This window comes from Ipomoea nil, unplaced genomic scaffold (genome assembly GCF_001879475.1).
Source record: "Ipomoea nil cultivar Tokyo-kokei standard unplaced genomic scaffold, Asagao_1.1 scaffold2036, whole genome shotgun sequence".
NCBI classification, from domain to species: domain Eukaryota; kingdom Viridiplantae; phylum Streptophyta; class Magnoliopsida; order Solanales; family Convolvulaceae; genus Ipomoea; species Ipomoea nil.
This window is the reverse complement of record NW_017618464.1, coordinates 2240996-2251781: the sequence shown is the minus strand read 5'-3', so window position 1 is coordinate 2251781 and position 10786 is coordinate 2240996. Positions and strand designations below refer to the sequence as shown.

The window sequence follows — 10786 nt, the reverse complement described above, 5'->3', positions numbered from 1 at the left end:
ATTAAAGCTGTAATTATCCTCCCAAGAATGGGATAAGGTGAGGGGACTTAAGGGGCAAGATTTGACAACCAACTGCATCACTAACCTTGCTGCTGTGCTGTTTAAATCCCAAGTTCTTTATTTTTGATTAAAAAAGAAAAGCGGAAGAAATTTCAAGAAAAAAATAATAATTATAAACAGTATAATTAGTGGCTGTAAAAAGAAGGAATTATTTTTTATTCCGAAGGGAACCAATACGCTGCCGGAGATATTTTTCCATTTCAGGCAAGTCCCATAAATCTCTCTCTCTCTCTATATATTTTTTTCTTTATTTGTTTTTTTAAACGTTACAGTAAAAATGAAAAAAATAGAAGGAAGATACTCAACTCTTTCTTAGGGCTTTTCTTTTCTCCTTTTCTTTTTCTTTTTCTATGGCTCTCAAAATTCCGATTTTTTTGTTCTCAATCCTCTGCTCCGTCTCCCTCGATTCTTCCCTCCGGTAAGTTCATTGCTCTTTCACCTTCCAATTTCCTTTTGCGTTTCCTGAATTTGAACTGTTCTGGACTTGCGCATATACCTTTGATTTTTTTTTTTTTTAAATTGGGAAATTGGAATGAAAATATGATTTATTTATTTTTTATTTTTTTAATGTTGATAAGTTGTTCCATTAGCTTTCTCTTCAGTTACTAGGATGTTTAACACTTGCGGTTGTGTTTTCATCTTCGTTGGGGCGAGGGAGGGGGTGAGAAATGTTTGGAGGTAAAGGTAGAAAGAATGGGAATTAGATGCTGCATAGTTTGGTTGCGAGATATAAATTTAAGCAAATGATTCTTTTTGTTTATCCGTCCAAGAAAATACTGTAAGAGAAAGTAAACTGCTTTTGTTTTCTGCAGCTGGGGAAAGGGGGTAAAAAGCATGTAATTGTAGCTGGAATGGTGAAGATGATGTGATAAACCTACCTATTTGGGGCATGCTGAATTTACAGAAACTGATTGTAGATTCATTAAAATGAAAGAGATATACTTATGCATTTGGATTCTACTCCTACCTCTCTCTCTCTCTCTCTCTCTCACACACACACACACACACACACACATAAGTCATGACACACAGAATTCATGCATTTTCACACCCTGTATAATTTTGGCACAACTTCAGTTGATCAAAGGTTAATATGGATCACGTATAAGCCAAATAGGGTTGCACCCCATTAATACTCTTTAATATATTGATATTTGACTCACCAAAGGCATGTAAAACGTGCAAAATAGTGCATTGACTGAGAGATTGAATGCCAAGTTTAGTACAGATTCTGATTCATTATATCCGCATGGACACACTTAATGGATACTATATATGGAGTAGAATGGGATTCTCATATTCAAATGCTAACATATATGAAGGCTTGTAGTTTAGGAGTCTAATCCTGAGAACTCAAGGGCTTTGGTTCTGGTTTGCTAAATACTATTTTAATCCAATTAGTGACCTAGGCGCTCTGATTTATTAATGAAATATTGATTTGCAGTGCCAAGCCAACACGTGATTGAATAAGAAAAAATTGGATGATATGGATGAAAGTGTGGGTGATGAGGTGAATGAAATGGCTGTTGTTGATGGAGCGCTCCTCAGAAGTAAGGAGAGTGGATACAGTTTGAAGCTTAGTGAGCATGGTATTCAGGAATCACATGAAGTGGTTGGTCTGGATGAGGGTGATCATCATGAGAACCCTGCCCAGTACTTCATAGATATTCTTGATGGAAAGAGTATGGGCAGAATTGGATCTTCAGGACATGCAAGTTCAAGTCCACGTTGTATGGATGATTCTGAGGTTATGGTTAGAGAGTTGACATTGAAAAATTATAATGGTGAAAATTTAGCTATGATTGGTGCGCCAGGCAACAGAGAACGAGTGCAAACTAGGCCCAATCACTGGAAAACTTTATATCAAGTAGCCGGTGGATCAGGAAAAGGAAGTTTACATAGAGAAGCCACTGATAAAGACCAGTCTTCCACATTATCAAATCTCTTTGAAGGTGAAGAAGACAGAATGTTCACTGAATTTTTGGAGCAGAATCAGAAGTCAACAAATGAAAGCCATAATTTAGTCACAGGAAATTCACAGAGTAAGGACAACAAATCTGTTTCGAATGACATATTACTGGCTTCTGGGGGTATACGAACAAAAATCTTATCAAAGTCTGGGTTTTCTGAGTATTTTATAAAGAGCACATTGAAGGGAAAGGGAACCATACAAAGAGGCCCAACTACCAGAGCGTTGGGAAGGGAGTACCTTGACCATCCTCACTCGGATCGTGCTAACATCTCTTTAGTAGATTCTTCAGGTGCAGATAGTGTTTTGCCCCCTTCCATTACTTATCAGGATGGAGTCAGTTTGAGGGAATGGGTAAAAGCTAGGAGAAATAAGCTAAGTAAAGCTGAAAGCTTGAGTATCTTCAAACAAATTGTGGATCTGGTGGATTCTTCTCATTCTCAGGGAATTATTTTACAAGACTTGTGGCCATCTTGCTTCAAGTTGTTGCAATCAAACCAAGTTGTGTATCTGGGAACCTCCATGCTCACTGATCCCACTGAGAATGTCATGGATAGAGATGTTCCTGAACTAGAGCAGAATTATTCGAAAAGGTCACTGGGGAACATCATGCATACCTCAGTAAGTCCTAGTGTTAAGAAGCTTAAACTTGGTGATCCTGTAAATATTACTACAAGATGGCCTCAATTCCCATCCAGATCAGGTATCAGATCAGCACCTCAAAATACTAATGCAGATTTTGCTTGGCCACGAGGTTCTGGCAGTGACTCAAATGAAGTACACAAACATAATAGTCAGAGCAAATTTAGCTCCAGTGAGTTTTCCAGAAGCCCACAACCATTACAGACTTCTGTGAGTTGTATGTTAGAAGCAAAGTGGTACACCAGTCCTGAGCAGTTAAACAAGGGAGGCTGCACATTTTCTTCAAATATATACTGTCTTGGAGTTCTATTTTTTGAGGTATGGGGACATCTTTAATCTTTTATCTAAACACATTTTACTTTGTGTTTCTCTTATTATGAAAAGCATTTTACTTGTATAAACCGCATTTTATGCCGAGTAGATGAGAAATATAGAAGAACATGATTCCAACATAATTTTAAACCTGATCAAAAGTCAATCGTATTTGAAATGTAGGATACTTCTTAATAGGATCTTAAGCAGTGGATAATCTTCCTCTCAGAACTCTGTAACCATATTTATTTATTTTTAAACCTTGGACTGAATGTTGAGGAGTATTTCATAGAAGTATTGTAGGAATTAAATTGAGGCCAATTAAAGTATATAGTAGGTTAGGGAGTTATGCTCTAGTATTTGGTAATGGCCAAAGTCAACTGGATAATGATGGGGCTAACCTGTGATGCTTATTTCAGTTACTTGGCTTATTTGAGTCCGGAAGATCTCATGCTGCTGCAATGCAAGATCTCTGTCATAGAATTCTTCCTCCCAGTTTCCTATCCGAAAATCCAAAGGAAGCTGGATTCTGCCTTTGGTTACTTCACCCAGAACCCTCATCACGACCAACTACAAGGTAATATTTGTCATGTGGAGTGATATATATATATATATATATATATATATATATATATATATATATATATATATATATTAGAAGAAGAAAAATAACATGGATGCAAGTTTCCATTCTCTTCTGGCTTTCTGTGTCTTTCCCATCTGTTGTTGATTGAATTGATGTGGTGAAATGAGTTGGGATTTAATCGACTATGGAAACTTCATTTGTTGGGCTTTTCTAGTGATCCAATTAGAGACAGACATGGTAGCCCCCTCTGACAATTAGTTAAAAAGGGTTCAAAACTAGAGAATCATTGGGGTATGCTCTCTCAGTCTCAGCAGAGTTGGAGCTCTCTTTAGGGAAAGGGGGGATTATAAAAAACTTTTAGGGAAAAAATCGAAATTTGGAAACCTTTGTGAGGATGGGACAATTTCAGCAAAACAAATGCCTCTATATTGAGTTTGGGCCATCCGCCATCTTGAGGCTGCTAATACTTTTTTTCCTCCATCTTTTGAAATTCAAATATAAGTTTGCATGTGTTATGGTTGGGTGTAAATTTATTCCGCTGTTTTACAAGTTTTAAGTGGAATGGTGAAGACACAAATCACACAATATCGTCTAAATCAGAAATATGATAGTGTTGTGGAACTTAGCTCTTCAGAGGTAAGGATTAGTGGAAGCTAAAATTATCTCATGTCAGAGGGGCCTCATTATTCAATGAACACCATCTTTATGTCACATTAGGGAAGGAGGGCAGTTCAGCTCTTTGTGTGTGCAACCATGCATTCATAAATTGGTTGGTTGCTAATGCTTATAAAGCAAAAAAGTAATATGGCCTACAGCCTACTTATACTCTTTATGATGTATTCAGCTGGAAGGATGTGAAAGTTGGAGGATGGAAAATCTAATGCTTTAGTATTCCACTCTTTTAAGGAGGCAAATTCCATATTTGGTTTGGGGAATGGAAAATAGAACTTCCTTTTTCAGTTTGGCAAGGGTGATTTGTAAGAAGTGAATTTTGAAATGTTAGTAAAATTCCTTTGCCTTTTGCTGCATACTATGTGTTCTATACCATTTGAAGAAAATTGGAGGACACTTTCACAATGGAATGAAATTTGATGAGATTAGCTAATAAAGTAGACTACATAGTCTGTCCCTTTTATACACATCTTTTATTTATAAACGTGTTGTTACTGGGCTGACTGTTTACGTTGGTATTATTTACTTCCAAGAGGATACCTTGTATTAGTAAAATTTTCTCATCTGCAGAAAAGCAAAAAGGAACTGCAATTGGCCTTCCTGAAATACATGGACTTGTCACTTACCAAGACTTTATACTTAGGAAACTTTGTTCTAGCTTTTAGCTATACTTCAAATAGTCTTGTATAACTCTGAACATGCTATGAAGTATATAACGTTACTATTCTATTGCTGCATCCAATATGTATGATGTGTCTAACATTTAAGTTTTCTAGCTTAAATATGACGTATAGGTTACTATTACAGGGAAATTCTACAATCTGAAATTATGGGTGGGAAAAAAGAATCTGGAGATGAGATGCTATCATCTATTATTGAAGAGGATTCTGAGTCAGAATTGTTGGCGTACTTCTTTTCATCATTGAAAGAGCAAAAACAAAATGATGCCTCAAAGTTAGTTGAAGAAATTAAGTGCATAGAAGCAGATATCCAGGAAGTCCAGAAAAGGCAGACCAAACAATTATCAGTTTCTTCCACCTCATGTCATGAGTCCCTTGCTGTGTGCAGAAGCAGGTACTTTCAGATAGGGGGATCAAGCTCAACTACATGTTCTAAGTTGTCCCCTGTATACGAGGATGATAAGAAGTTGAAGAATATCCAGCAGCTGGAGAGTGCTTACTTCTCTATGAGGTCTAATATTAGGCCTTCCAGTAATGATGTAAAAATATGGAGAAACGGAGAAATATTAAAGAATCGGGAAGGCAACTTTCTGAAAGGTGTTAATGAAGAGATGCATGAACGTAGTGATTGTCTCGGAGGTTTTTTTGATGGTCTCTGCAAGTATGCTCGCTATAGCAAGTTCAGAGTACGTGGAGTATTAAGGAATGGAGAATTTAATAATTCTGCAAATGTAATTTGCTCTTTGAGCTTTGATCGGGATGAGGAATACATAGCTGCTGGTGGTGTGTCAAAGAAAATAAAGATATATGAATACAATGCTCTCTTTAATGATTCTGTTGACATTCATTATCCAGTACTTGAGATGTCAAACAGTTCAAAGCTCAGCTGCATTTGCTGGAACAGCTATATCAGAAACTATCTGGCCACTACTGACTATGATGGTGTGGTGAAGGTGTGTATTTGTGCATTGATCTATTGTTTCTTATAAAATTTCATTATCCTACTTGGACAAGTCTCGATTCTCCAAATTTAGTTTTTGTGATGTCTCCTTTAATATTTAACATTCCACGAAATGTTCCATCTCCATGTTTTTGAAGCATATTGCATAGCTTACTCTTTAAAGAATATATCCACATTTCATTGGATAAGCATGTATCTTATCCCTCATTCTTTGTTGGGAACAGCTCACTCTCTCTTTCTCTGAGAAGTGAGAATATATCTAATCCATTATCATAGTGAATTAGGCATTATTCATTTTTGTTTAACTACTTGTTTTTGGCATATTATAATCAATTGCTCTACTAAAGATGACATATGATAATTAATATAGTTCATGCTTATAAAACTATAGGTCATAATTTGCTAGATGCTGGGAAACAAGCTTTACGCCGTGTTTGGATGAGTTTTTGGCTTATCTACTGCTAGAAGCACTTATGCTGATTTTTAATGTGTTTGGTTAGGTGTTGAAAAAACTTAAGGCTTTTGAAAGCCATTTTAAGCTTATTTCCATAAGTTTATTTCAAGGAGTTTATAGTGTAAGCTCAAAATCAGCTTTTAAAGGCCAACTGCAATTGCAAACTCATGAACTATTTTGAGCTTATTGAAAAGTGCTTATTTTGAACTCTTTATTCAAATTGGGCAATAAGCATATTTTTATATTGTAGTGGCAAGCATGCAGATTGTAACCATCTTTATTTATAATGTAATGCTTCTTTTTTCCTTCCGCAAGTGTTTGCTATTGCTGGACATGAAGTTCCTGATTCTACAGCTTCAGTGATTTTTGATTGATTTTATTGTGATTTGTTAACTTTCAGTTATGGGATGCAACAACTGGTCAAGGGTTTTTCAATTTCAGTGAGCACAATGAAAGAGCTTGGTCTGTTGATTTTTCTCGTGTGGATCCTACCACGTTAGCCAGTGGAAGTGATGATCGTCTGGTGAAACTTTGGAGTATTAATGAGGCATGCTTTCTCATTTTTATTTTTTCCTTATATATATATATATATATATATATATATATATATATATATTGTTTTTGTCCTACCAGCATCATTGAACCATGCCATTGAGAGCTATGCCCCTAACCAAGACTGAAAACAAAAGTGAAAAGGGGAAAATAATGAGAGTGTCTACTGTAACATAAGGCTGTAAATTCCAATTTAAAATTATAATTGGTCTTTAGTTAGATTATCAAATCATTTCATGGATGATAACTATGTAATCTTTGCTCAGTTATTTGTGTCTATCTGTAATTTACAGAGTATCTTTTTCCTTCATGAGCTTATATTATGTATATGAAATTCTTCTCCCCTCAAAGACAAAAAATAGAGCCATTATTCTTTTTACTAATAAGATGCAAAATGCATTTCTACCTTGCCGCTTAGGTTGTGTGGCAAAGCATGCAAGTTGTCATTAAATAAAAATTTAGTTGAAAAAGTGCATATCATAACCATGTAATCTATATAGTTGGTAGAATAGGGGAATTGGTAGAATAAGAATTGCCTGAAGTAAAAGATATACATTGCCTCATTTCTATGTTGTTTTCTCTGGTTTCAAAGCCATGAAATCTTTCAAATTTTGGCATGTTGTTCAAACTGGCTTCTTCATTGTTGCAGAAAAACAGTATATGCACGATCAGAAACAATGCAAATGTCTGCTGTGTCCAGTTCTCACCTTACTCCAGATATTTACTGTCTTATAGCTCTGCTGACTACAGGACTTATTGCTATGATCTTCGAAATGTTTCAACTCCCTTGCGTATATTGGTTGGCCATGAGAAAGCTGTTAGCTATGCAAAATTCTTGGATGCTGAGACTCTAATTTCAGCATCTACAGACAACACACTTAAGATCTGGGATCTCACCAAAGCAAGTACAAGTGTCTTGTCAACTGATTCTTGTATCTTAACCCTTAGAGGACATACCAATGAAAAGGTTAGTTGCTTTGTATGACCTGTCTTCACATTCCATGACAACAATTATAAACTTTTCATTAAGTACATAACGATTTGAATATCTTAGTTGCTTTGTCTGACCTGTCTTCACATCCTATGCCAACAGTTAGAAACCTTTCATAGTTTCATTATGTACGTAACAATTGAATATCCTGTTCACTGGATGTAATCATTATGTGGTTTCTTTTGTTTTTCAGAATTTTGTGGGGTTATCTGTAGCTGATGGATACATTACTTGTGGCTCTGAGACAAATGAGGTGCGGATTATTTTTTGTTTAGACCTTCTATCTTATTTATTCCCCATATATGCAAATACTAATTTAACAAAAATACTGATTCCCTTTCATTATCTTTTACTTAATTCAGTTTTTGGGGGTGAGTGTTTTGATAAGCAGGTCTATAGATGCTGACATGCTGTTTGTACTTTTTTTAGAGAAGAAAATAAATAAAAAGGAATTGCATATTCTTCCACTGCACTTTTCTTTCTCTTGCAAATGGTAGAGGTGTATCTGTACTAGTGGAGTCCATTGAGGAATATAGCATATCTATGTGATAGCATTGGTTTTTGCTTTATTTTCCTAAATGATCCCAAAAATTCATGCAGATATCAACACATTGGGCTCAAGTAGTTAGTTCAGTTGAACCAAAAGAATACTTCATAATAAACTGGCCAATGACAAAAAATTCCAATTCCTTGGGATAGGAATAATGTGGGAATAAAGTTGGAATTCAAATTCTATTGTTTGGCTAGTGGGAATAGAATTATTAGGAATTTCTATTCTAATGTTTGGTTTACGTGGGAATTGAAAGGGAATAAGTAGTATAAAGACCAAAATGCCCATTAAATTGCAATTCCTAGGTGGAGGATATAGGATTATTATGGAGGGTTAATTTGGGCCTCGCAATTCAACTTTTCTTCTCATGCATATTATTTTTACAGGTCTTTGCTTATTACAAATCTCAGCCAATGCCTATTACTTCTTACAAGTTTGGCTCCATTGATCCGATCTCCGGCAAAGAAACTGATGAGGATGTTGGACAGTTTGTTTCAAGCGTCTGCTGGAGACGTAAATCAAATACGGTCGTTGCTGCCAATTCCACCGGCTGTATAAAACTACTAGAGATGGTGTAGGATTGGATAGAAAAGAATGTCAGTATTAAGTTGTTCCTGGCAGCATAAAGTAAATCTCAGGAAAAGATCTGTAAGATCTCTTACACCCTAAGGGATCCATGCAAATAGACTAGGAGAGTCAGTCTGAGTGGCTTTTGGGTCTCTTTCTTTTCCAACTGTTTCTCAAATGAGGCGCCGAACATCCAGTCCAAAGTGAAACTGAAAGGGCAATGGCCCCGCCCCGAAATGATTCTAAAACCCGGATTCATCTCTCCAGAAGATGCAATTCAACAGAAGCCGATAAACTAGGGAGCACAAAAGGCCGATTTTTCGACAAATAGTTGGATTGTTGAGATGTATGGGTAGGGAGCAGAAGTTGTAATATCTTTGATGTTATAATCTTAGGCACACACTGTACATGGAATGGGACTGGTGGAAAGTGTTTTGCCAGTAAGCCCAGTGGCAGTATATGATACTGAGCGTGTAAATGTGATAGATAAAAAGATAAATAGACGGGCCTATGTGAGACTGTCACCTATGGACTAGTTGTACAATATCTATACATTTTTTGGCATCAAAACTTTGATGGGTATAGAAGAAATTGGTGTACATTCACTGTAAAAATGTATTGCAACTACGTAAAAACTTCAAACGTCTTCCTCGTTCGTTGAGATTCTTTCTGATTTACCTACTGCCTTTTAAAAAAATAAAATAAAATAAAAGTAACAATGTGCACTCCAAGGCAAAATAATATGCACTTCAAATGTACAAGAATATATACTCTAAGGCAAAACAATGTGCTTTGGAAGGCACAACAATATGCTTTGGAAGGCTCAACAATATACTTTGAAAGGTCAATAATTTTCGCAAATAACTCGAACTTTGGTGCACTTAAATGTGTTATAAGTGCAAGTAGTTGGTGCACCATTGCAAGTAAAAAGTGCAGGTAAAATCACTTACAAATGCATTTACTTTCACCTACAAGTGCATGTAATTTTGCCTTGTTAACATTCATGCACCTAGGTGCAACTACTTATAACTATAGGTGCACCTAGTTATAACGTCATGTGCACTTAGTTTTGATGCTCGGTATAAATTTTACTTGCAACTGTAATATATTTTACCTGCACTTGTAATATATTTAACATGCACTGAGGTGCATTATATGAAACGGTTACTTGCACTTGTAATACATTTTACTTGCACTTTGATGTTTAAGATGGGTTCTCAGATCTTTCCTTGGCGGCCGTTCGCATGAGAGCGCATCCTTATATATGGAGGGTTCAAGTGATAACAGACTTCTAGATAAAAAGTGAGAACTAATATGATCTATCAATTTGGGTAAATCGACAATTTAAGGTTGTTGGAAAAAAAAAAAAAAGACAATGTTCGTTTTATAAATATAGTTAACTTAAAAGTTTTTAATAATTATAAAGTTGATCCGTATTTTTTTACTAAAACTTTCAACCATAGATGAGCGGCTGAGATTAATACTCATTGTTTACAAGAGAATCATATTCTTATTTCAACCCTGATTGATATTTACCATTTATTAAATTCTTTATGAATTAATTTGATCAAATACTTCTAATTCAATAAACTAATTTATCAATTTTTAACAATCAACTTTGAGCTGATTTTGAACATCAATTTGTTTTAATCCACAAATTAATACCTTAATATTGGAGAAGCATGCGGTATGGTGTTACCGAACAACGGTTTTTCCGGTGGTCCAGTGACAGAATCCCAACAAGTCTCTCTACAAAATGCTCTTCAATTCCGCCATTACCATTCATCACC

At 35.7% G+C, this 10786-nt stretch overlaps 1 protein-coding gene across 1 annotated transcript; it reads left to right on the top strand.

Annotated features, from left to right (window-relative positions):
- The first annotated feature begins 329 nt into the window (after positions 1 to 329).
- Positions 330 to 9649, top strand: LOC109148151 (protein SPA1-RELATED 2). Its single transcript, XM_019295968.1, has 8 exons — positions 330 to 478; positions 1505 to 2989; positions 3403 to 3560; positions 5049 to 5874; positions 6737 to 6883; positions 7538 to 7855; positions 8073 to 8132; positions 8816 to 9649. The coding sequence occupies exons 2-8, from the start codon at positions 1547 to 1549 to the stop codon at positions 9005 to 9007; spliced, it is 3144 nt and encodes a 1047-aa protein (XP_019151513.1). The 5' UTR covers positions 330 to 478; positions 1505 to 1546; the 3' UTR covers positions 9008 to 9649.
- Positions 9650 to 10786: the final 1137 nt, after the last annotated feature.

What these genes read in the sequence shown, in the direction of transcription:
- LOC109148151 (XM_019295968.1), top strand. Translation starts at nt 1,547, where the DNA reads ATGGATGAAAGTGTGGGTGATGAGGTGAATGAAATGGCTGTTGTTGAT. An exon ending in TTGGAGTTCTATTTTTTGAG is followed by an intron (nt 2,990 to 3,402) that starts GTATGGGGACAT and finishes TGCTTATTTCAG; the next exon opens with TTACTTGGCTTATTTGAGTC. An exon ending in GTGGCTCTGAGACAAATGAG is followed by an intron (nt 8,133 to 8,815) that starts GTGCGGATTATT and finishes TTATTTTTACAG; the next exon opens with GTCTTTGCTTATTACAAATC.